Raw genomic sequence first — 26,290 nt, forward strand, 5'->3', positions numbered from 1 at the left:
TCAGTCCACATCCTCAGGAAACATTTGTTGAGTCTGTGTTCAGCCTTAGAACAATACTTGTTGAAATTCTCTCTTTTGAATTGTAATATTTATAGGAATTCTCAAGTAAAAAATAGTACTAACAGCAACTATAAATGATGTAATAATCAAATGTTCAACTGAAGATTCCTAACTGGGAATTTAAATGATGAATAATTAATCCCAGGAACCATCTACAAACTTATAACTTGTCTTTTGTCTGACACACGCACTAAAAGATGGAATAAAATCAGTATCAGTCTTTGTACTTTTGAGATTCTGAGCCTGAATATCTGGTGCTCCAAAAGCTCGGACATTTACATTTAAAGGGATAGTTCATTAATCATCTATTCACCCTCATGTCTTTTTTGAAGAATATTTTTGTCTATACAATGGAAGTCCATTTCTGCCACAAAACTTTGATAAATCATATTTATGACGCAAAGTGATTATGACAAAATGTATAAATTGTGATTACTAAGTCATAATTCTGAGACAAAAAAGTAGAAAATTATGTGATACTAATTCATAATTATGCAATAAAAAGTATCTTATAAGACAAAAGATAAAATAATTTATTTGTCATAATTGACTTTTTCATAATTGACATTATTTGTATAGTGCTTTTCACAATACATTTTGTTTCAAAGCGGAAACTGCATGTTTCTACATTACAATTTAGAGTAATCTATTATAAGAGTCGACTTTGTAAAAGTAATATCCATAAGTCAGAAATGTACGGTTCTATATACAGATAATACAATTCATGCAGTTAGCTAACATCATATATTCAATCAGACAAAAACAATAAGCTCGATAAAAAAATTATCTATTGAATAATTATGACTGTCATAATTATGATTTTTTATTTCGTAGCTGGGACTTTTTGTCACCATGTCAACTTTTTGGCAGATATGGGCTTCCATACTACAGGTGTACTACAGGTGTATGGTGAACAAAACGGATTATTACCCACATTCTTCAAAATATCTTCTTTTGTGTTCAGCAGAAGAAAGACATACAGGTTTCTTTTTTACATCCTATGGTTTTGAATTACATGAGGGTAAGTAAATAATTTTCATTTTGGGGTGAATCTTGTCCAAAGTAATATATAAATACATCATTAATTTATAAATACAATTAATTTGGTCAAATATTTTTACATTACTGGTGCATATGCACTATTCTTCAGAGAAGTTTTGTTTCGAACAGCGTTGTTTTGATCTCTCTCTCTCTCTCTCTCTCTCTCTCTCTCTCTCTCTCTCTCTCTCTCTCTCTCTCTCTCTCTAGACTGTAGGCGTGGTTCTTCATGCATGCCAATGTTTGTAAGTAAGCGGACAGACAGCAGCGCTATCCGCATTCTCCGTGGTTTAGGTAAGTTGTTTTTCTCTTCTTTCTTAATCTTATTACTTTTATATGTTGTGCAGTTACGTTAGATACAAGGCAGATTCAGGGCTAAATAATGTGGCGAGAAGAAACCGGATGTTAGTATCACATTACGCTTCAGCACAATCATCTAGAGTATTTTTATACACTGAGATTTTAGATTTATGGATTTGTATGTTTACCATATACAATATAAACTCTCAGCTCGATACGTGTGTAAATGTGTCTCGCGCATCATAACTGCTGCAGGCCGCGCAACAAAGACTTGAGGAGCGTCTGCAGAATTAAACAGACAGGCCATTAAGATAATAAGGACGCCAGATGTCGTATAAATCATAACGTTTTTTTATTCTGAGTTAAATAACTGTAATTATTCTGTTATTCCCTTCAAATTAATTATTAGTATTATTAATATTGAGTCAAATTAAGTCAAACAAGGTAGACCATTTTATTTATTAAGGTAGACCAAAGTGCTGTAAAAAAATGTTTGAGAAGTAAAAACAGGTAAACAGAAATCTCAGAAAACATAAAACAAATAAAAGAACTGAGAAATAGACAATGCAAAAAATATTAATATTAGAAATAACATATTTTTCTCTTAACTATTATATGGGCTAAATGACAATTTCTCATTAATTAATTAAGTATATAAAAATGGAAGTAAAGCCAACATGAATCAATTGTTATTCAGAGCTTATCTATGAGTCTCTGTTTGTGTGCATGTGTGGTTGGCATGCGTTTTAGTCATGCTTCGATATTGCAGCTACTCATTTCAGTAAACACTCTGCTGAAATATCAATGTGTTTTCCTCGTTTTTAATGTATTTGCAACTTTCAGTTATACTAATGAAGTTTAATGTTAATCTTGTAGTCCTTGTGTTTCTAACTCACAGAGACTACAGGAAATTCGTGTGAGGGTTTTGGGGACTTTCTGTTCAAACGCAAACATAAGTTAAAGAAGTGTGTCATGTGATCACTCTGGGAACTGATTTTTGAGAAAACAAACAAGCTGCTTTGTGAGTGTATGTGTGAGAGAGAGAGAGAGAGAGAGAGAGAGAGAGAGAGAGAGAGAGAGTATGGTTTTTTGCGCTCCCTCATTCGTTGCCGTTGGTCTCCTCAGCTTCTCTGATAGCAGCAGCAGCAGAACACGCATGCATGACACTCTGATAAGCCAATCATTTATCTCCAGGCAGGAAGTAGTTAACAGGAAGTACAGTAACTGGTCTCCACCTACTTTGCCAGCATCATCCCCTTTTGGATCATCATGGTTCCCTGATTCACCCTCCCCACCGCACTCCCTTTACATCCTGTCAGACACCCCTCCCCATTTTTCATTCAATGATTCATTTTATTTCATGAAATACATGTATCTTTGTACATTTGATCTACAAATATTATATAGAAAAAACAACAAAAACTTAAATATACCGTAAATTATAGTCTTTCCTCTCATTTGACCTAATTACTTTAGAAATCCATTACAAAAAAGCATGCCTGTAATTCCATTTCCATGTCATAATTTTAAATTGATAAACATTATATTTTATTTTACTACCTACATATTTAATCCGTAACCTTTTATTTTTTGTGTTTTTAATATTTCTGTGATTTCTTTTTTTCATTTAGAAAAAAAATAACATTCTGTTTAATAATTTTAAGGATTTAAAGAAGTACACTTATATAGTTATATTATTACTGTTTTATTTATTACTTTAGCTCTATAGAAGAAAAGTGATGGATCTGTTTGATCCTGTTTTTCAGAGAGCAAATATGGACTTGTGCTAGTGACCTTGTATTATTTTGTCTTTTTCATTCTTCACAATCACCATACATCAGTACTGTTTTATTCATATCCATATATAATAATTTGCATTTATATGTATTTTTGCTTTGATTTGATCTTCGTTTTAGAATGTTTTTGTTTGATGTATGAATTATTCAAGAATATCCATGTGAAGAACAAAATAAGAAATAATAGAAAGAGAAATAATTCAAAACCAATATGTGTGCATTTGGTAGATCATGTACTATCCATTTGAGCTGAATATTATTTTGTGTATTACAGGTTTGGCTTCAGCATAAGCCATGGCTTTCTTCTTCAAAGGAGCGGTTACAAGTATGTGTGCCCTCATATCACATCTCTCTCTCATTCTCCCTCTATCTTGCGCACATTCATTGATAAGACTGTTGTAATGCTGACCTGGTGTTTGTCATAGGTTCTCCGATTAAGACCAGGAGGCAGGAGGCTGAACATATTTGTCACAGGTACGAGCATGTAGACAAGCAGCTGCAGCATATCTTTATAGGTTCTTACTTGCTATTTTCTTTAAGTATAATGCTGTTTCTCTTTTCAGTCTTGACGTCTCCCACTTCTCTGATTCCTCCTATGAGTGTTTTTCCACCAATCCACTGACAGGCTCCGTGTGTGCGTGTCGCCGAAGCCCCCGCCTGCTAGCCAACGGTTATTATGTACTGACAGAGGAGAGTTTTAGCACAGACGACGAGGGTAACGTCACCCTGACTCCCTCACACACCAGCGTCTCATACAAAGAGAATCTTGTCCGGTGAGATTCATGACAGTGTTTGTTTTTGTTGTGTGTGCTGTGAGCTGGATTTCAGACTTATCTTTTAAAACTTTAAAGTTTAGCTTCTCTTTGCTTTATTCATCCATGTTCACGTGCAGTTATACTATACCTATGCTAAAATACATTACACATTTACAGTATTTTCACAATATAGTGTTGGCTCTCGCACTTCATTTAATTATCCCTCAAAGAGCCAGCAAAGCAGAATTGCAATGTTTGTTTAAAAGCAATTATTTAATATTAAAATTATTTATTTAAAAAACTACATACATGACACTCTGAAATTCATCACAACAATAGTTTAAATGCCACAGCTTGCTAAAGTCACACAATATGGTGCCAGTCAGTTGACACAGTGTTTAATTTGAATCAACTTACACATTTAGAACAAATTCATTTGTTTAATAAAAAACACATTTGTTTATAAAAACACATTTAGAACAAATGTATTTGTTTACTTTATCATTAGTTTATTTATTATCTATTTAGTATTTGACATCTAGTATTTAAAAAAAATATATATATATATTATTTCTAGCCTATGTCTATGTCTTATTTCATAAGATGAATTTGCAACTAAATTTTGTACGTACTTGAATTTTTTGTGTGTAGCAAAAATGCAATGCTGGCCATTATGGGTCAAACTTTTTCTATTGTTATCACACAATTGGAGCCTATTCGATGAATGATACAAAAAAAAAATTCAGGTGATTTCTTAGAAGTATTGTCTCATTTAGGCCTATATAATAGCATATACTATTTTTAATTAGGTGGTATTAAAAGTACTGTGTTATATTTCAAATATGCTTTGAAATTAATATGTATTGCAACATTTAAATTGTTTTAAACTTTTCATGGCTGGATCTTTACTGGTTCAGTTTTCCTGGCTGGAATATTATATTTCAAATACATTGTGAATTCGAAACTTACACTTACTGTATCAAAAAATAATGGTAACAGTTTGCAACCCTAACATTTTTCTTAGTTAAAATGTTCAGCATTTGTACGAATGTACCCCGCCGCAAATTTGCCTAAATTTTGTTTTTTATAACAAAATAGTTTTTATGATGTGTAAAAAGAATACATCATAAATATCATTGATGGGGTCTATGAGGGTTAAAAAGCAACTTTAGATCTGGGAGAATAATTAAACCTTAGTGTGTGTGTGTGTGTGTTTGTTTGTTTGTTTGTTTGTTTGTTTAAGATACATTGTAAGGACCAAATGTCCCCAGAAAGATAGTAAAATTCTGACATTGTGGGGCCATTTGGTTGGGCTTTACGAGGAAAAAAGCTTGTTTTTTGAAAATGTAGAAAGTTTTCTGTGAGGGGTAGAGATAGGGGATAGAATATACAGTTTGTAAAGTATAAAAATCATTATGTCTATGAAACATGGACACTCAACGTGTTTGTTTGTGTGTGTGTTAGCATATTCAGACGAAGGCGCCGTGCAAAAAGGTCACTGGCCAGCCTTCTGAGTGATATGAGCCAATCATGCCAGTCCTGGCTGGAAGGAAGTGTTTTTAGAAGATCTGACCCGATCACCCCAATACAGTCATCATCATGGGAGGAGCTGGACTACAGCTATGAGAAAGATACACCTATCAGCTTCACCTACGGTTTGGGGGATTCTAGTTTTGGAATTAAATAGTTTAGAATAGTTGCCTGTTCACTTTTTGTAAACATGTGCGTGTGTTCCTTTATAGATCCCACAGATCCTGTTTCCTCTTCTGATAAAGTGCCTCCTCAGACTCAGCTTGAAGAAGAGGAGGAGCCGCCGTGCGAGTCTTGCTCCGCCCATGAACAATTCAGCCAATCAGTGAGCGGTCTCCTGGATGTTCCTCCCCCATCTGTCTGTCACCTCAATAGTTATAGCTCATCCGGCAAGACATCGTCAGGTGAGAAAAAAGGCGGGAAAGAAAGAACTACAGCTCCCATCCTTGTCTACAGTGAGTTTTTGATGAATATGGAAAATAAGAAACAGATTGTTATTATATTTGTTTCAGAAACTGTGCTCCGGAAAGTCCTTCTCCTCATCCTCACTCTGTGCCTCTGCATTTCCATCTCCTCTGGGTAATGAAAGAGTCTGTGTGTGTGTGTGTGTGTGTGTGTGTGTGAGAGAGAGAGAGAGAGAGAGAGAGAGAGATATTTCTGTTTGTGTGGCTCATTGGTAGTGAAAAAGGAGCGAAGCTTTCCTTCTCATAGTTTAATGACATCATAATCCTCACAGGTGGCTGCTGGGAAGTGTTTCTGCAGCCGTGGCATTCATGGTTCTGCTTTCAATTATATGTGAGTAACCAAATCAAGTAAAATAGCAAGCTTAGTCACATTATTCTTCTGTAATTCTGACATATTCTTTAGTGGAAAAATAAACTTTGATGAATTGTTTTTTTTTTCAGTTACCAGAAAAAGCCAAGTTATTATATTTTTAAAATGACAAAGACAGACATTTCTTTTAAATAATGTGCTCGAATGATTCATGCACAATAAGACCAGTAACAAATATGTTTAAAGTAAAAAAAACATTATTACATGTTGATTTCTGAATCAACATCCTTGTTGAACAACATAACACAGATATAAACCAATCAGACTTAGAGCGGGCTGGTCGACATTTATATAATCAATCAAACTTATTTCTCTATTATTTTAGGAGTAAAATATTGTAAAATCATTTTCTCACCCTCAGGTATGTCTAAACCTGGGAGCGCAGTGCGCTGGAGGAGAGCAAAGACTGAGGTGAGAATCTGCATTCACACTCCTAACTGTATGAAGCTTCTGTACTCAAGACAAACATAAAAGCATAAACAAAGAATCTAACATCCATTGTGTGTCTCTACATCAGGACATCACCTCCAGAAACGAGTGAGGAGGAACCATACACGCATCTGTGTGAAGCCTGTCCAGAGGAAGTGAGTGTGTGGACACACATCCTGCATCAGCGTTAAATATTAGTTATATATCAGTTTTTGTGGTGGTATTTTCACTGATCAGCTAAAGAGTTCTGAATAATAATTATAGAAGAGTAAGTTTAACAGGACCAACGATGGCAAATTACTGTCACAGGAAAATAAGTATGTGTTTTTAAATAGATGGACAGACATATCAGAACGATCATTGAGTGAAAGTTTAAGAATTTTATGAATTTTCCTAAATGTAAGACTGGATTGCATTCTGGGGGATTCTCTGCGAGACAGTGGAGATTCCCTGCATGACAGAACGTAGAAGTAAAATGTGTCAGTCGTGTTTGTAAATGCATCAGCTTGGCTTGGTTGGGCTCTTAAACATGGTGACCAGGGCATCATGTGTTATTGCTCAGCTTGTTTAGTCAGATTATCAGATACTGATTTCCGAAATATTTTGCTGCAACACCCAGTTTAATATAATGGCTTTGCAGAAAATCTTTAACTTTTGAGAAGTTGTAGCAAAAGAGGTGCCCGTTTAGCTTTACACAGATGCCTCATATTTGTCTAGTGCCTTTGGTATACAAAACAGGATTGTGTTTTTGCCATTTGCCAGGGTTAGAGTCACACATCCGTGCTGCTGTGTGACTCAAGAGGGCTGAAATTTTAATATGCTATTTTTAAATGCTAATATGAGCGCAATAATTAGATTTATTATAACGGTATTGCACTTAAAACAGGATTTAATGCTCTTATTTCACAAGGGCTTCCTCTAGATTACTAAGACAATTAAACCCTGTTTGCAGGGAATTAGTGCTGCCAAAAGAGAACATGTTCTCGATTTACTGTATAATATGTGCATGATTTTGTCACGTTCATACGAGGCATCTGATCTCACAAGAAATGTAAGGGTAAACTGTGAGTAAAAAGCTGTGTCTGAACAACATGACCAAAATGCATTAAGTGCAACTGAACTATCCTTTGGAGGGAATGTTGTTTGAAACTTATCTTTATTAGTATGGTAAAACATTTCTTACAAAGTCTCAGAGTTTGTAGGAGATGGAGATTTTTAAAGGCAGCTCAGTTTTGAAGAGAACTAAGACATTCATGAGGAAAAAAGCAAAGCAAAGATAAAATGAAGTGTTCAAATGAGCATTTCTGTTTTCGAGGTTTAAGCCTAAAAATCGGAAAGCAAACATGTTTGAGACCAAGCCAAGGTGAATAAGTGAATCATTCAAATGCATTTATATTTTAGCCAATATATATCTAATGTGTTTAAATGAATAGTATTGTCTTCATTGTTTGTATAAATGTTTTTGTAGTGCCCATGAGCAAAGAAACATTTAAGTGCACGACTGAATTAATATTTCTCTATAAAATAGCCAACATTTACTGTTAAGTATTCCTTATATGTATCATTATTAAGGTCTAAGCACAAAGGGTTCAAAGGTGAGGATGCTAAAAAGGATTTGAGGCTGTATCTCAGAAAAAAAATTATGTCATTAGCATAATCACATATTAAAAGTCTGACAGCGCCACCTGTTGGTCAAAAGTTTTGAGTAATTCTATTTATGGACTTTAGCTTGAAGTCCTAAACTCCTCACCAGAAATTCTATGTCCAGTCTGACTTGCATAACATTTACATGATGTTTTTGCCGATGTGCCTGGTCCTGTAATTGGTGCTTGCAGCTATATTTATATTAATAATTGTTATTATTATTATTATTACAAAAATCAGTTAAATGAGGAAGACAAGCAATTAATCCTTTATATCCCATGAGAGATCATATATAAAAGGTTGGAAAAAATACAGAAAAGGGAAAAAAAAGGTTGTGTATTTTTGTGTGTTTTTTTTAAACTTTATTTATTATTACCTAGCAAATTATTTAATAAATAAGTCACTGGTTACTGGGTACATAGTTAAAAGGCAAGGTGATTCCAATACGATGGCTTTAAACCATTGACAAATTGTGTTTGGATGTAATTTCATGCCAAAGCATGCTGTAAAATGGAGGTGCAAGAAACGCATCTTCTGCTGTGTAACAGAAAGTTTGTACTAAAAAGGCCTCATAATGTGTACACTGCTCTGTTCCAGAATTCAGTGAGGCAAATTAATATATAAAATATAAAATTATTTCCCTGCCTTTGAGCTTTGACGACTGCAGTGAACCCGTAACTGCATTTAACAATCTGTGTCACAAGAAAACTGAATATTACTGTAAATAGTAAAAACTTTCGTTACTGTGTATTATTCCACTGCATGTGAAAGTAAAATGTGAATAGTATGCTTCATGTATACACTGTAAAATATAAATTTGAAAGGAAATGCATTTAGATAATTTGCACAAAGATAATTTGCCATGTTAAAAAAGTATTAAATGAATAGGCTTTAAAACAGATGTGTTTTTTAAATAGTTTTACAGTGTATTTTTTTTGGGGGGGGGGGGGGGGGTTACCCACTTTCATCAATAAAGTTTTATATACAACCAAAATAGTTTTTGTTTATTTCTTTAATCAAGTTACAGATATTATAATGTTAGCCAGATATATTCATTTTAATATGATTGTTTTTGAAATTCATACAGGATCGGAATCACTGCAATTGATTGTTCTTACTAATGTATTTATATTAACATGTAATGTAATGGCCCTGCATTGACTGATGGAATGAAATTTACCGTTTGGTTTATTTGTTAACAGATTGGGTTCCATAAAAATAATTAATGTAATGGTTGCAGGATGAGAAATTAACCCGGGTTAGGAAAAATGACTCCGAAGTAAGGGGGGTAAAGTGATGTTTGGGATAAGATTAGATGATGTTTTTTCATGAATCTAAATCACAATTATGAATTTTAATACCAATAATCAGTTTTTTTTTTTTTTACAACTCAAAACACAAACTGTTTCATTGACATATTGATTTAATTTATTTTGAAGAAATCTCATTCAGAAAAATATATCAAATCAGAAAATGCAATTAATATCAGTCACTAAACCCGCAACAGTGAATCCTAATGTCCATCAAAGCAGTAATTTATTGTTGATCTGGACTATGAAGATCTCTGCAGCCGCCCGTGACCTTTAGGAGGGAGAAATTGTGCAAAGTAAATAAAATGTGCAATTTTCAGTGAAAACAGAAGTCAGTTTAGAAACATAATGTTTGCACTTACCCCCCTTTTTTTAAGCTGCCTCATCAAGTTTACAGTGACCTGAAATAAATGATATATGTATGATAAATTTTACATAAACTATGGAACAACATGCTCATAATATCATCAGATTGCCAGCCTTTGTTTTGCAATATTTAAGTTACATGGTCAAGAATGAAATGTGTCAGACACAAACTTTGGCCAACCTTTTTGCAGAGGTGCCTGTACGAAATCTTCCATATATACACACTCCATTTTTGACTTAAACTCCTGTATCACTTCGACTGGTATTTTTTCACTACGAGCTGCAATGGAAGACAGACAAACAGAGAGACATTATGAATAAAAAGTCAGTTGTGTAACTGAATCCCTTTGCATTGGTGGTGACTGTACATGCGGCACATATTCAGTATTAGAGGTTATACTTAAAAGGTATCAGAGGTGGGTGCATGTTGAATTATATGTATGTGTGCATTTTGTCTTCATTAATGTCCAGTTTAACATGTTGATCTGATCACATAGGTGGAGGGATACAATGATCCAAGATGATACTGACCAAATAACATAGCACTTATTTCCTCTTCTTCATCCACGAACAGTATTATGATGCATGAAGAGCAGTTTATGAACTTGCCATCCCAGACCAGTGCAATAGTATTATAATCTGCTCATACAGTGACACATTTTAAAGGAGAAAGGTATATCATGAGAAAAGATTCATCTTTGGAAATAAGCATAACTTAATTATGATTAACATTATAAAAGGATCTAAGAAGGAAATAGCTTGATCTGAACCCAATCTCACGGTAAAAAACGTAGGCTAACTAGCTTATTTTATGAGGTGGTGATTTTGTATGAATTCGTATGTAAACTAAACGATTTCTAGAAAAGAGTTAAAGAACGAACATAAATGTCCTCCTCCCCTTATCTAACCGCAACTGGAGAGTGAACAGATCGCACGAATTCATACAAATTCGAGCAAAAATAGTTACAAACTAAGTATCATGAGATTATCTTGCATGAACCCTTTATGTGATGTTAAACATGAATAATAAATGTTGAATTATTGTTTTAGTCTGATCAGATTGTAGGCTACGTCACATCCGTTCCTACCATGTCTAAACAGGAAAGGATCCATCATAGACACAGTGAAGTAGGTCCAAGTATTTTTCTGACACTGATCTCCACTGTGGTGATACAAACAAAATTATTTTAATATACTTGAAAAGTAATAGAACAGTCCATATGTCAGTGTGTGTGTGTGTGTGTGTGTGTGTGTGTGTGTGTGTGTGTGTGTGTGTGTGTGTGTGTGTGTGTGTGTGTGTGTGCGTGCGTGTGTGTGTGTGTGTGTGTTTCACTCACACGCGAGAGGATTCTGTCACCGTCAGAGTTGCGTTAGCGCCTTTCTGGATGTGAAGCATAGAGCTGTCGGTGGTCTTAAATGGTTTAAGATCTTCTTCATCCCATACAGTTGCTGCCACAAAATGCCAAGAGCCCATATACTGCACAGGATTTTCAACAAATATTGGGACAAGAAGTATATATATCAATAAATAGGCTATTACAATATGCCTATAATGAAAATATGTTTTTGCCACTTAACTAGGCTATGAATAAATTCAGTTCATGTGTCAAATTCTTAATAATCACACAAATCTATATATTACAAATACTCTACATTCTTCCATTTAGCAGTGTTATTTTAGTTTTTTTTATTTTGGTTTATTATAGTTTTATTAATATTTTGAATTAGCTTATATTTTATGCTTTTCATGTTTTTTTTAGTAATTTAACTATGTGCTTTTTAAAAAATATTGCTATTCAGGTTTTATTTATTATATTTTCATTTATCAATATTTATATTTTATTTTATTTCAGCTTTATTTCAATTAACAGAAATGTTTTGAATAGCTTTAGTTTTAGTTAATGAAAAAAAACCTGCCACAAAGCGAAGACTGACTTTGGTGACATTACTGTGCTGCAAGGTCATGCAGCGTCCAACACGCACAATTCAGACATTTTATATGTAACCAGTCACTGAACGTTTTTTCTATTTGAATGAATTTACAGAACATCTGGAAACTGAAGCAGGCATTTAGGCAAAGATGAGGCCTTTGAAACAAACGGCACAATATTTACCAGATTTTGTTCAGCTTAGAAATCCTCTTACCTCATCACCGGTAGTAAAAACAGAAGTAGAGAGAGGGGCTGGAGGAAGACATGGCACCATGACCTGCATCCCAGCATAAAACAGACCAATGAGTGAGCCGAAGGCTCCCCATAATGTGTTCATAAGCATGGCTGCGTCAATGAATACGATACAGGATACACAACGAATGCTGATGTCTTCTGACTGACAGATGATTAGACGGAGATGTTTTAATACAGTGCTCGAGGGGACTTTCACCCCGATTTGTTAGCCTTTCTCTGTTTGTTATATATTTCGGTAATGGCTGTTTTTGTGTTTGTCAGGGCAATGTGCAAATGTACCTCAATACACCTGACCTTGTCCTGAACCCATACCCATGCACCCTGCCCAAAAATACAAGCCAAAACATTCAAAGGAAGGACTATGTGACAGCGTGGATTAGTTTTCTTAATGTCTCGCAAATAAATATTGATGGTAAACAAGAAATATCACAGAAGAGATCACTTACTGTTTCTCCTATAATGAGATTAATTAAAAAAAAAAGGGAGACTTCTGCTTTAGTCCTATTTTTCCATTCAATGTATAATTTTTTTGTGAACTTTGGAGCAACAGTTGCGTTGCTCTTCAGTGCAAAATGCAGCCTTGTCACTGTCGCTTTGCAATCAAACCTTGCAGACATTTAACCTTTAGCAGTTTGTACAAATACATTCCCTAGATGTCTATGTGGAAAGTGTACATGATTTTGTGGAAATATATTTTCACAAAATTGGCTTGATATTTGTCTGCTGCAGAAAATTAAACAAACAAAAACATTACAGTGGTCAAATAACTATTGATGTCACTGTGACTTTACTGTAAGCAGTTTGTAATATAAATATTTTATGTAGTAGGTATTTTCAACATTAAATGTACAGAGAAATGCAGACTAAGAATGCTCAGGTCAAAGACCATAATACTTACGCAAAAAGTGCTTAACACAGTAGAACTGACAGTCATTTGATTAGCTTAGATCATTACAAACCAATCACCAGAACAAATCACAGTAAAGAGGACTTGAGTGATATTGATTTTTACTCAACTGTATGATTTAAATGTACATGTATCTTTCTATTCAAGAGACTCACTTGGTTGTTGGGGCCAGTGATCTCCCGGCCGTGATAAAACTTCATTTCTGCAAAGAGTCATGTCAGGTATATGCTGCGCAGCTGAGAAATATTCCACGCTCAAAAGACAACAACAGAACATCTATGTGTGATTGAGGTAGTAATAAAAGTACTGAACATTCTTCGCTCAAAATACAACAAAAGAAACAACTCAAGTGTGATTGAGATAGTGATAGTAGCTTCTTGACAGGACACCGTCACCTTACTTCAGGGAAGTATTGTCTTGTATTTATTCAGGGAATTACCTCGAGATAGGCCTACTGTAATTATTATTATGAACAATTGGAAGTTTTTTTAAATAGCCGTGGTGAAGAAGTCAGATTTAGTAGGTTGTATTCATATTAAGAATTTGCACGACAAGTTCCTTTTATGCTTTTTTAAAATTATTATTATTATTTAGTATTTGTAGTTCCTCTTGCTGATGCATCTGTGTCGCTCATTCACCATTCAAAGCAAAGAGACGATTCAAAGATTCAAATGTCTTTGTGTCACATACAAAGAGTGAGTAGAGTAAACTCTTTCATGAATGCTTATTAGGCTACTCGACTTGAAATTATGAGTCATTCTCAGAGGTGTGAATTCCAGGGGTCAGAAAGTAAAAGTCCTGCCATATGTTTATTCCACCCATTAACTCAGCCAGCTGATTTCACTAATTAGTTCTATCTCCTGGCTGAAAAACACTGCTAATTAGCAAATCCAGGTGATTGGAACAAAATACTGAGGAGGAATTATACTTTCTGAACCTGGACTTGACACCTCTGGTCATTCTTAACTCTGGGAAAGCATAATATTGGGTCATCTTGTTGCATGTTTCTCACGTACAACGGAGCTAAAGGCAAACCTTAAGAAAAGTATGTAGCCTACTAGTGAATGATTGCAGAAAAAATCTATATGTTTGTATTTAACATTGTTGGAGCAAAAGGTTTTGTGTGAAAATAAATCATAAAAGTGGTTTATGTGGTTTAAAAATCTTACAAATGTATGGGGTGGCAAGGTGAGCTTTTTACCCCACACACAGAGTAAAAGGCTCACCAGCATGGGGCAAAAGTAGTGATACAAATATTTTAGCTAAAGTGATATGTTTTTAATAATGTATGTAATTTTTTTTTAAATATGCAAGTAATATGTCTAAGTTATTACTTTTTCAAACAATTTAGCAAAGTTTGCACTTTTTTCTGTTTATTTTGATTGATAAAATAATTATTTTTTGTTCAATAAATATACTGTCATTAAAATGTATTTAAAAATACAGCAACAAAATTATTTTAAAAGTAAAGATTCTGAAAGGATTGAAGGAGATCCCATAATATAACAAAATATAGATTTACAGTAATAAACAATATTTTATTATATATCATTAGTATACTTTTTAAATATGATGGTTTTGTTGTCCCTAGAGTGTGTATGTGAAGTTTTAGGTCAAAAATACCCCACAGATATTTTTTTACAGCATGTTAAATTTCCCCTTTTTGAGAGTCAGTAAAAACGCGTCGTTTCGCGTGTGTCCCTTTAAATGCAAATGAGATAATGAGTTGCTGCTCCCAGCACATAGGGCGGAGCTTCAAGAGCTTGAGTGTGATTACCTCATACAGACAAGCACTAAAATGTCAGAAACTGTCCTGCCTTTTATGTTTAAACTGGAGTCGGAGAGACTCAAGCTAGGTTTATACTCGCCGCGTCCGCACAAGCATGAAGTAGAACTGAATTCACCTTCACGGTGAAGCAAAAATGACGTCATTGCGTTCTGGGCGTTGGGTGGGTGCTCAAGACCCCATTTCACTTGCGGTGTGCATGGCAGATTTTGTAACAGCGCGTGTGGCTCCGCATCCGAAGATGAACGACTTCGAGGGGAATCTAGCCAAGCATGTACGACTCATTTCACCGGCACCCAGTTTGCACGTCTAAATTAGTTGCTTATAGCAACCTAGTATACAATAGCATAAAAAACCTTTTTAATGATCATAAAGGTCCGTTTAATAAAAATGATCAAACTTAATGAAATGTTTAGTGGAATTAGAAAATATTTAAGAGATCGTTCATTTAGTTGTATTCAAACATGTTCTCATATCCATATATTTTGTTATAATGTCATAAGTAATAATCTCAGGGTTTACTGGGTTTTAGACAAATCTTTTTGTAGTGTGGTATTTGGTGGCTTTTTTTATTTTTTACAGTGAGTCTATAGTGGCGGTGTATTTTAGTAGGCCCCTAGGTCACCGTGATTTGCCAAGTAACACATGTTCCCCTGCATGGATCAACATATTTTGTTGACACAAATTCCTCTATTAACCATTTGTTTCTATAGACCACAGACAAACCCAGTTAGTGTTTCTAAAATGCATAATCTAATTAAATCTAATTAAGATCATAAACTCTTTAAACAGTTGTACATCTGCCATTCAGGTGAAATTACATATGTTAAAGGTATTGACAAAAATCTGTGCTCACACCAACTTTCTAGTGTTGGTGTATACAGTCTCCCTTCAGTACTTCATCTGACTGCTTTAGTTTTTGCTAAATATTAACCTGTTAAAAGAACAAAATAAGGGCCTGAGCACTGCAAAATTACACTCAGAATTGGCTGAATTTATTTTAAATTCTTCTAAAACGTTGCAAAACACTTTCAAACAACAGAATACATAAATGAGTAAAAAAACTAGTAAACAAACATCAAAAATTATATTCTCTGTTGTGAGCATGGAAAAAAAGTTCAACAAACATTTTAACATTAGGCTATGTTGGCTATATTTGACACCAAACTTAATTATTCCCTTCATATCATAGGAAAAGTGATTGCTGTATACAGTTGAGAATAAAGGGAAGAGAGAAACCAGCTTGTGGGGAAAAAAATTGAGATATGGAAATGAATGTCTAACATTACATTATGGACATTAATGTAACAGTAAACAACATTATATTTCAGAATGCACAGAAACCATTGTATGATATTGTAAGGCCGTCTAACTCGATCCAATGGCGGTATTCGAATTAGCGGTGAAGGTCTTTGCGTGTTACTGTCTTTTCTCGTGGCAAAGTATTTTTGGTTAAATGCAATACATTTTATCTTATGTATTAACTCGTTTCATCTGACTCCATAAAATGAAAAGGTTTTTCAATGATATCTGTGCATCATTAAATGTGAGCGAATGTTTTACTATTCTTTTAAACTCTTGAATGCAAATAATGTCAAAGTCAATTAGAATAATCAAATGTCACAATTTAATATGTCAGGTAAATGAATCATTATAATTTGATAATCAATTCAAGGATAGTCAATGCAAAACATCAAATGCTCTAGAACAAAGAGGAAAAGTTTACCCGACAAGAAATGCGTGAGGCAGAGAGACTCGCAACTCTCAGCCTCACGGGCCGATCTCAGATACAGAAAAGGCCCTGAGCTCTCGCTGCGTTTCATTATATACCCAGACCTCATTTCAAATCTAAACATCATTCACAGTGGAAATTTACCTGTAAGTCACCATTTGCTAGCAGTGGAAAATTAGCATTCAGTCAAATGGTCGAAGGTGTTAACTCAAAGACACACCCTCCAGTATTGGAGGGTGTGGAAGATATTTCTAAACTTCCTAAGAACTTTATTACCTTTTGGGTTTACTTCTTTGGGAATGAGACATTTGTACCAGTCGTACCGAGACATTTCAAATAATACCAAATATGTATAAAACTAGATCATAATCATTCACATTAAACCATTTAGATTCTTGTGTGAGTTTGGGAGATCTCTGCCAGGATGAAGAATGGGGGAGAGAAATGTAGATTAGGATGAGGGAGGTAAGACCTTCGTCTCAGTAGTGCATGAGGGGGAGTTCAAATGTTAATTTCCTTTGTTTTCTCAGAGAGTGGCCCTCTCTTAAAGTCCTTCAAGTTTTTCCAGTCTTACAATATTCTGTTAAAATATTTGCAATACAGATTTGATTAGAAGGATTTAGTTGTCCTTTTCTTATGCTGGGCTTTACTCTCCTTCCCAGTAGGTGGCGGACATGCACCTAAAGTTTGCAAACCGCTAGAAAATAAAAGAAGAAGACGGTTGTTCAAAACAGATTCGATCAACGAACTACATATGTCTCTTAAACACAGAAGCCGGAAACTACTTATACTCTTTAGATCAGGAAAACGAAACGTATTTGTCTTTCGTCTATTGTAGGCTTATCTATGTCTGTGTGGGCATACAATACAATGGCAGAATCCAGTATTTCAGTGGCTCTGGATCAGTTCAACTGTTCAGTCTGTCTGGATCTACTGAAGGATCCAGTAACCATTCCCTGTGGACACAGTTACTGTATGAGCTGTATCACAGGCTGCTGGGATCAGGATGATCAGAAGGGAGTCTACAGCTGCCCTCAGTGCAGACAGACCTTCACTACAAGACCTGTTTAGGTAAAAACACCATGCTGGCTGAAGTGGTGGAGAATCTGAGGAAGAGAAAACTACAAAACGATCAACTTGATCGCTATTACGCTGAATCTGGAGATGTGGAGTGTGACGTCTGTACTGGAGACAAAAACAAAGCCATCAAGTCCTGTCTGGTGTGCCTGGAATCTTACTGTCAGACCCATTTTGAACGTCACGAGGAATTTCACTCTAGAAAGCGACATAAAATGACTGATGCCATTGAAAGACTGCAGGAGATGATCTGCCCTCTACATGACAGACTGCTGGAAATGTTCTGTCGTACTGACCAGATCTGTGTGTGCATGCTGTGTATGGCGAATGAACACAAAACCCATGATACCGTATCACCTGCTGAAGAGAGGACTGAGAAACAGGTATGCAGCAAGAGGAAAGAATAAACTTGTTTCCTCCCTAATGATTTGCCCCACCCCCAAAAAAGTGCCATTGTAATATATTCACCTTTGCAGTGTAGATATGAATGGATAAATAGGAACTAGATTTCAAATTTAGATTTAAGAAATCCCATATGTCCACAACAGACAGTCAGACAGTGTTACTGTAATTTTTCCCCAACAGAATCACTTGGAAGAACCAAGATAAATTTCCAGCAGAGAGTCCAGGAGAGACAGAAGGAACTCAAGGAGCTGAGAGAGGCTGTACAGTCTCACAAGGTGAGTTAAGAGCAGAAGAACTGCTGGAAGAGCTGTTTCAGACTCAGTTAGGAGTCAGTCCGTGAGGAGCCAGTGCTGGAGCTCTTTCAGTCCCACTGAAGCCCACTGTGGGGAACAGGCTGTGTGAGGGACCAGTAAGAGCTGAGTGAATGGACTGGTTCTAATGCGTCTCTGTGTGTGTCCTAACAGCGCTCTGCACAGGCAGCAGTGGAGGACAGTGAGAGGATCTTTACTGAGCTGATCAGCTCCATTGAGAGAAGCCGCTCTGAGGTGACACAGCTGATCAGAGACCAGGAAAAGATTCTTATTAGTCAAACTGAAGGACTCTTAAAGAGACTGGAGCAGGAGATTGAGGATCTGAGGAAGAGAGACACTGAGCTGGAGCAGCTTGCACACACAGACCATCACATCCATTTCCTCCAGGTAGCAAAGATCTGAAAAACAGAATGTTGTGTTTTATGAAGCAGGAAACTGATTTTCCTTCTGTTTCTATTTGTGTCTGTGTAGAGTTTCCAGTCTCTCTCTGTCCCTCCTGGATCTACAGACTCACACAGCACCACTGTCAGTTCTCGTCTTTCTTTTGATGATTTAAGAACTTTTGTCTCTCAGTTGCAAGAGAAATTGCAGCATACTTTTGCAGAACAGAATGAAAACTTATGTAGAATAGGTAAAGTATTGAATCATGCATTTACTCCTAGTTATGTCAATATAATGAATGTAATGTAATCCTACATCACATTGCATTAAAATACAGGGGGATAAACTGTGTATACACAGTGCATTTGCCTTTACTCTCGTCAATATAACATTTAATATAACAAAAATCATAAAAACAATATTATCCTTCAACACAATGCATTATAATACAGGATGGAAATTTAATATTTTTACATTGAAGATCTACATTGTCTGTTGTTTTGCACAGTGAGATACATCGAGGTGATTCCCACCCCTGAATACGAGAGCAGGAATGAGTTCCTTCAATGTAAGTTTTTTTTCATAAACGTGAGCGCACACACAGAAAGAGAGGATGGAGAGAAAGCCAAAACAGTTGTTTTATCAAAAAGAATAAAAAAACTATTCTTTCTGAATAAATATTTAAAATACATTTTAGATTTAGTACACTTGCTAAAGATTTAAGTTTTAAAAAACTTTACAGACAATACAATCTAAGTCTCTAAAATATAGTAAAATCAGTGTAATATTTAGGTTAACCCAATAACACTGCTTAATTTGTAACAAATGAAAAACTGTTTTTTTTTAATGGTTTTTGGCATTATTTTCTTGATTGCATTATTGCACATCATCAACATTACATTGATGAAAATTTGCTGTGTTAATGATTATCACTAAGATTTATAGATTGAAATGTGTTTGGCTTTCAGATTACCAGCGGTTCACTCTGAATTCAGATTCAACCCATAAATACCTCAGGCTCTCTGAGTTGAACAGAGTGGTTACTAACAAGAAGAAGGTCCAGCGGCATCCGGATCATCCAGACAGATTTACTCATTTGTGTCAGGTGTTGTGCAGAGAGAGTGTGTGTGGACGCTGTTACTGGGAGGTTGAGTGGAGTGGTATGGTGGATATAACAGTGTCATATAAGAGCATCAAAAGGAAGGGATGGGGAGGTGACTATGAGTTTGGCTGTAATAATCAGTCCTGGTGTTTAATATGCTCTGAATCCGGTTGCTCATTCGGTCACAATTACAATCTGACTGAACTCCCTTTAGTCTCCATCTCCTCTAGAATAGGAGTGTATGTGGATCACAGTGCAGGAACTCTGTCCTACTACAGTGTCTCTGACACAATGACCCTCATTCACAGAGTCCACACCACATTCACTCAGCCTCTCTATCCTGCTTTTTTGATTTGCTATAATTCAGAAGTGAGATTTTGTGATCCAGCCTAATAATTACAGACCTTTTCCACTATTGTGTTCTGAGAAATGTGAGGATAGGTTAAACACGATTCCTCTTAAACACGGTTCGGCATGATATGATTGGAAACTGTTCACGGTCCAGATTTCTCGGCAAGTGCTGGTGGAACCCCTGTAGTGATGAGACAATGCTTTTCTAGTATAGTAGGCCATGTGATCTTTCTACACGCCGTATTCATCAGTGATAAGTCAATAAACTTTTTTTTTCCTTTTCCTAGTTTTATGTGATCATCATCCATAACGCATTAATCCCAGTGTGTAACCAGAACAGGGTGTTTTTAATATGCTTTGAGTCAAACTATGTGCAAATTCATAAGTCACACCATTGCGGAGTATTTTCTCCTTAAAACTTAAGTGAAAAAATGCAGTTTGAAATCGCCGGTGATCTCTACGTCACAAACTACGTTGTAACCAATCACATCAATGTGCGGGCTGGCTTTAGCATATCATCAACTATGCTGCGAAGCAGGGGTGTCTCTTATCCTGGTATATTCCTGGTATATTTTTTTCTGTTGATATAAAAAATCAGGTACATTAGCAATATAGCGGGTTAATTATGTATATTACTATGTCATGATGAACTATATGCCTTTCTCCACTGACGTTCTAAGTTGTTCAAAGCAAAGCAAGGAAAATTGATTTTAAGAAGGCAGACTGAGGTGGCGAACGGGAACATAGTTCGTGTAACATTAGCAAAACATTATTAGCTGTTTGATAATGTAGTCAAAAAAGGCTAATCATATTAATTCCCGCTATGTGTCCGACGTTGTAGTGAGCAATACATAAAACGCATTACCATTCTGACACATGTAATTCACTCTAGGGGTGGGCGGGATGAGCAAAATTCTGTTTCACGGTATGACTAATCCACGGTAATGATATATTTCACAATACAGTTATTTAAATATGTAGCTATTCTCGAAAAATCAACAAAAAGGGCTTTGTGTGAAAAATAAACTCAAATACTTTAGAAATTAAAAGTATTTCACCTTGATTTTTCTTTTTTTTTGGTAAATTATTTCTTTGGTAAACTATTTTGATAGCTAAATATAGTAAACAAAACAAACTCATCAACTTACAGATGAACTGCCCCCAAGTCATTGATTTTATTGATATTTTACTCATAGGTGCAATTAAACTTAGTTATAACAGTATGAATCATGAAAAATTAACAAAAGACAATTTCTAAAATAGTAGATAATAGTAGTACTCTATTTCCAATGGTGATTTATTTGTAAATATTTTTTGTATCATCTAACTAACCAACTAGCCAGTCTGCATCCAACCAACCAAAAAATATCTAAAACAGACCATCATGTAAGCACTCAGCAACTTTTAGAGATACACATATTGGGTTCTATTTTAAAATCTAGATTATTATTTTTTTATTACTGAAATGTATAAAATTACTTGTGTGTTGCTTGTTTTAGCGTGGTACTGCACACAATTCATATGGCTGGGGACAGTGCGTGGCCCCCAGTTTAAAATCCAGTTTGGGCTCCACACCCACTGGTGAAGAGAAAATGAAGCGCTGCAGCAAGGAGGAGAAAAACAGGAACAACTCCATCCGTGCCAGTTGCTCCCCAAGACACACTCTCTTTCCTGAAAATCAGAGAAGATGATGGGTAATTATAATGGGGGCTTGTACAGCATTATCAATGTATATATATTTGGACTACTTTTGTGGAAACAGAATTTGCCTATACCTAGAGAAAAAGGTAAAAAGGCATCTCTCTTCCTGAAATTGCCCTCATCATCCAGGAAGTGACTCGGGTTAAAAGAGTGTGGCGTCTCCCACTCGGACTCATCAAATAGCACTGATGTCAAACTGCCGGTCACTATTGTGCCCTACAGAACCACAAGAGGCTTAACAAGAGTAAAATTATACAAACTATTCTTAATGTGCTTAAACTAATAGGTTCTGCTCAAGTTCACATTCTCAATACTTTAAACATTACTAGGGCCATGCACCTTTGGGATAGAGTATTTCCCAATCTGAGTATCTTCCACAGTAGCCCGGACCACATTTATTGGGATAATATTTCCAATCCTTTGTATCTCATGAATGACAGCATTGATGTAGGGCATACTGTCCTTGTCTGATAAAGATGGCTGCCGTGACTCTCCCACAACACGATCAATCTCCTCCTGAACTTTGGCTGAAGATACCAAATTTAGAGAGAGTGTGAGTACGTATTACTTTTAATGTCCATATGAATGTCATTTCTCACAGTAAGCTCTCACCCTGTATCTCAGGATATTTTATCATGTAGAGAAGACCCCAGTACAGAGTGGTAGCGGTGGTCTCAGTTCCTGCTACAAACAGATCTAGAGTACAGATGCACAAGTTCTCCTCATCAAACCCAGCGGCTGTGTCATCCTTATGCTAAACAACATGAATGAGAGGCATTTAAATTCAATAGCCATATGCATCATTATTACCAGAGCATTCATGTATCAGCTCACTTACTGATGCCCCCCCGCCCCCTCCCCCTAAAAAGTGTCTTACTTTTTCAATCTCAGCAAGAAAGCAGTCAATGTAGTCTCGAGGATTTGATGGATCATAATCTGCTCTGTGTACATTCACCTTCTCTCGAACAAAAGCAATCACTTCTTTCCACAGAGCAATAATTTTCTTGTGCGGCCCAGGCAGTCGCCGCATGAGCCATGGGAGCATATTATAAAGCTAAAGAAATGAAAACAAAAAGTAGATTAGCAGTGAAAGAAAGCAAAGTTAACTTGGTAAAATGAGAAAACTGTTTACTTGAGCAAAGACCCCTCCTTCCAGATAAATGGCTTCACTGATGTTCTTTAACAGAGACTGGAAGCCATGGTCACTGTATTCAAATCGATTACCAAACACAAGGACACAGATCACATTTGAGACCGCATTGTTCAGCAGAAAGCGAGGGTCAAATGGTCGACCTGGAACAGTAGTTGTTGTAAATCACACTGTTTACAATTTAAAATGCAATTGTCACATTATTTTAAGTCAACATACATCAGTAAATAGTTACCTTGTTCATTTGAAATGGCTTCATTCAGAAAGCGACACTCGAGACTGATGGATGGCTCTAAACTTTTCTTTCCCAATCCGAAGTTTCGAAGAGTTGAGAGTGCAAATCTCCTCTGATGCTTCCATTTATAGCCATTGGCAACAATTAAACCTGTACACAAAACAAACCGAGTTAATAGATTACGAACAATTTATGGGAATATGTTAAACCACAAATTTAACATTCTGATATTAAACTGACCTCTGTCTCCAATGATGTCATGAAATAAAGGTAGTGAGGGTCGATCAGCGAGGTTATCACCCTGTTGTGTATAGACCTCCTTCACTAGTTTATATCCATCCAACACAACAATTCTTGGTCCAAGAATTTTAATGCTGAAAATCTTGCCATATTTTTCTGCAAACTGTAAAATGTGATTTGGAAATCAACATATCTTACAAATAATACTAGGTTACAATGGTTTGTAATTTTTTCTTAATTTTAGCATGTTTAAACAGACTACAATGATGTCATTTTTGAAAACAACAAATTGAAGATAAACGACAAATTATATTAGACACTTTAGACACATTTTTCAACATTGTTATGTTTATTAATTTAAGATGTATTTGTTTAAACCCTGGCTAGCTGGTTTAACTAGTTTTAGCCAGACTGTAACATTCCAAGCCTGACTAGCAGAAAATAATGTTGTCAGAACTTGAACTTCTGAAATAATAATGAGTATACTGAAGTATTATCTACTATTTTAGAAATTAATGATGATCCAATTTTTCATGATCCATGCATTCATACTGTTATAACTTTTACATGTTTGGGATATTCCTCTAAGAACGCACGACAAAGAGTGCCATGTTCGCAGGGTCAGGGATCAAGTGGTGCTCACAGCAGTCCTGGGGTGCTTCTCAATATCCTTTCTCGTTTCCTCCGTCCTCCATCCTATGACCCGGAAACCAATCAAGCTCAGCCATTTAGAAGGACCTCCAAAATTCACCAACATAAGGGCAGATCCTTTGAGCACTGCTGATGACACGGTGAAGTGATGCTCGGGTGATCAAGTATTCCAATGTAAAAATAAGCTTTCCTTCGATTCCTTGATCGAGCCTTATCCCTCTGCATACGGAGCACAATAAACTGAAAGGTCATCTCATCAGTCCCTTTATTAGATAAAAAATCACAAATATCATATAAAACTATTATACTATTTAGCAGCGATCGAGAACAGGATTTCTTTTCTTTTCCCAAATCTTATCTTCTTGTCAACTACACAGCCTGCTTTTACAGTTCTATATTTTGATATTGTGTATGCCACCCGGGCATTAGACAATATTATGCTTATTTAAATGATGTATTGTACATAATAATACATAATGTTCCATTTGAACTAAGATTACAATTTTAACACATAATGAATTTACAGGCTTAAATATTCATAGTACGTTTACATATGACTCAGCAAAGCCTGATGCGATCGTATTATTCATCAAGCACTGGTCGATGACCATAATGTTTGTGTAAACTGTAGGTAATAACTGGCAAAATGTACACCATAAAAACCGTAATGATACACTTAAATATTTTCTTCTCAGCCATGTTAACAATTGTCCGTGAGCGAAATCTCCTCCCATCCGTTGTCTGATTGGCCTTTCGCAAGGATTCCTAGGTAGGCTACTTAAAGGGGAGCCTGCATCCATGCGGGCTTCGCGGAAGAAATTGCTGCTGAGCACACTTCAGAGCGTTAAAAGGATGAATGGGACCTACGGACTCGTTGACTACGGCGAGCACGCCCAATTTAAGTCCACGATACCGAAATGAAGTGCGCCATTTGGGACAGGGCCTTGATCTTCTCTGACTCTGACCCTGTGAACATAGCACCCTTTGCATGCGTTCATTTGCCAATTGCCTTATATAACTATGGGGAAAACAGAACCTACGGGATGCTTATGTTGCCAGATGTACGATAATGATCGTATTTGTAGCTACGATAAATTTGACCTCTGTACGATGTAAGATCAATAATGAAAAAAATCCCATAATGTACGATAATTTCAGAGTTTTCAGTCGTTCATCCCCCCCACGCCCCCCCCCGTCAACAAAACCGAACACATATTCCGGTCGCTATAGTGGAGACGTACTCTTTCATTTTCCATCATTCAGTATTGAATTTAAACAGTTCATTTATCGTCATCATGCGTCACAAAGTGTCAACCAGGCCTATAATTTTCGTCTGTCATTTTTGACGAGACGTTTGCTGCAGTCACTCCTCCCTTGCGTATTCACAGATTTTCACACAAGAATACATTTTAGTTAGATTTAACTGGAATTTTATTTACCTTTGCGAACTGAAGATGAACCTTACTATTATCGATATGATGAAGGTCTCCTATAATTGGCAAAGACCAAGGTCCAGGAGGAAAGTTCTTCGGCGCTTTATTTCTGATAAAATCACTCAGCAATAAAAACACACACGAAAATATCAAAATACTTTTGATATCGATCCACTCGTAAAGGTGCAACAGGTCCATGACTGACATTTCCTGGATTGTTGTGTTTAAGTTTAAGCGGGGGTCGAACCAGATCCAAGTGGGCAGGGTTTAAATGACCCAGTTTCCTAAAGATGTCATTTGCGGTTTGAAATTCCGAATTCCAAAAGAAATAGATTTCTTTTGGCTCTAAGCCAGCAGTGCGAGGTCGTAGACATAGGCCTATCTCATGTCATTCTACATGATTTCAGAATTCAGTTAACAATTGGTCCTTCAACCCTTTCCTTGCGTAACTCCACTATTGTGATGTATTTGTGAGATCACTTTCACATGGCTACAGTTTTGGTCTGTTAATTCTATCACTCAAAAAAGAAAATTCGGTCATCATTTACTCTCACCCTTAAGTTGTTCCAACCCATGAGTT

At 35.9% G+C, this 26,290-nt stretch overlaps 3 protein-coding genes and 1 pseudogene across 4 annotated transcripts; 2 read left to right on the forward strand and 2 right to left on the reverse strand.

The window, feature by feature from the left end:
- Nucleotides 1-1,298: 1,298 nt before the first annotated feature.
- Nucleotides 1,299-9,380, forward strand: tmem71 (transmembrane protein 71). Its single transcript, XM_077222445.1, has 10 exons — nucleotides 1,299-1,392; nucleotides 3,469-3,519; nucleotides 3,620-3,668; nucleotides 3,758-3,967; nucleotides 5,414-5,604; nucleotides 5,692-5,883; nucleotides 5,992-6,058; nucleotides 6,216-6,274; nucleotides 6,675-6,724; nucleotides 6,831-9,380. Exons 2-10 carry the CDS (start codon nucleotides 3,489-3,491, stop codon nucleotides 6,852-6,854), a joined length of 873 nt encoding a protein of 290 aa, XP_077078560.1. The 5' UTR covers nucleotides 1,299-1,392; nucleotides 3,469-3,488; the 3' UTR covers nucleotides 6,855-9,380.
- Nucleotides 9,381-10,027: 647 nt separating this feature from the next.
- apom (apolipoprotein M) lies at nucleotides 10,028-12,401 on the reverse strand. The gene is made up of 6 exons (XM_077222447.1): nucleotides 12,208-12,401; nucleotides 11,400-11,539; nucleotides 11,151-11,224; nucleotides 10,594-10,701; nucleotides 10,244-10,342; nucleotides 10,028-10,097 (listed from the first exon to the last, which is right to left on the reverse strand). The coding sequence occupies exons 1-6, from the start codon at nucleotides 12,334-12,336 to the stop codon at nucleotides 10,069-10,071; spliced, it is 579 nt and encodes a 192-aa protein (XP_077078562.1). The 5' UTR covers nucleotides 12,337-12,401; the 3' UTR covers nucleotides 10,028-10,068.
- A 5,000-nt stretch (nucleotides 12,402-17,401) lies between these two features.
- On the forward strand, nucleotides 17,402-20,358 carry LOC143731465 (E3 ubiquitin/ISG15 ligase TRIM25-like; annotated as a pseudogene). The gene is made up of 6 exons (XR_013200763.1): nucleotides 17,402-18,133; nucleotides 18,336-18,430; nucleotides 18,620-18,853; nucleotides 18,938-19,097; nucleotides 19,356-19,415; nucleotides 19,816-20,358. The product of XR_013200763.1 is annotated as an E3 ubiquitin/ISG15 ligase TRIM25-like (transcript).
- Nucleotides 20,359-21,451: 1,093 nt separating this feature from the next.
- LOC143731467 (cytochrome P450 2J2-like) lies at nucleotides 21,452-26,171 on the reverse strand. Its single transcript, XM_077222442.1, has 9 exons — nucleotides 25,717-26,171; nucleotides 23,627-23,789; nucleotides 23,387-23,536; nucleotides 23,134-23,294; nucleotides 22,879-23,055; nucleotides 22,614-22,755; nucleotides 22,341-22,528; nucleotides 22,076-22,217; nucleotides 21,452-21,971 (listed from the first exon to the last, which is right to left on the reverse strand). The coding sequence occupies exons 1-9, from the start codon at nucleotides 25,915-25,917 to the stop codon at nucleotides 21,796-21,798; spliced, it is 1,500 nt and encodes a 499-aa protein (XP_077078557.1). The 5' UTR covers nucleotides 25,918-26,171; the 3' UTR covers nucleotides 21,452-21,795.
- Nucleotides 26,172-26,290: the final 119 nt, after the last annotated feature.

Source organism: Siphateles boraxobius, unplaced genomic scaffold (assembly GCF_051911475.1).
Source record: "Siphateles boraxobius isolate OS27281-9 unplaced genomic scaffold, OSU_SipBor_1 86, whole genome shotgun sequence".
NCBI lineage: Eukaryota > Metazoa > Chordata > Actinopteri > Cypriniformes > Leuciscidae > Siphateles > Siphateles boraxobius.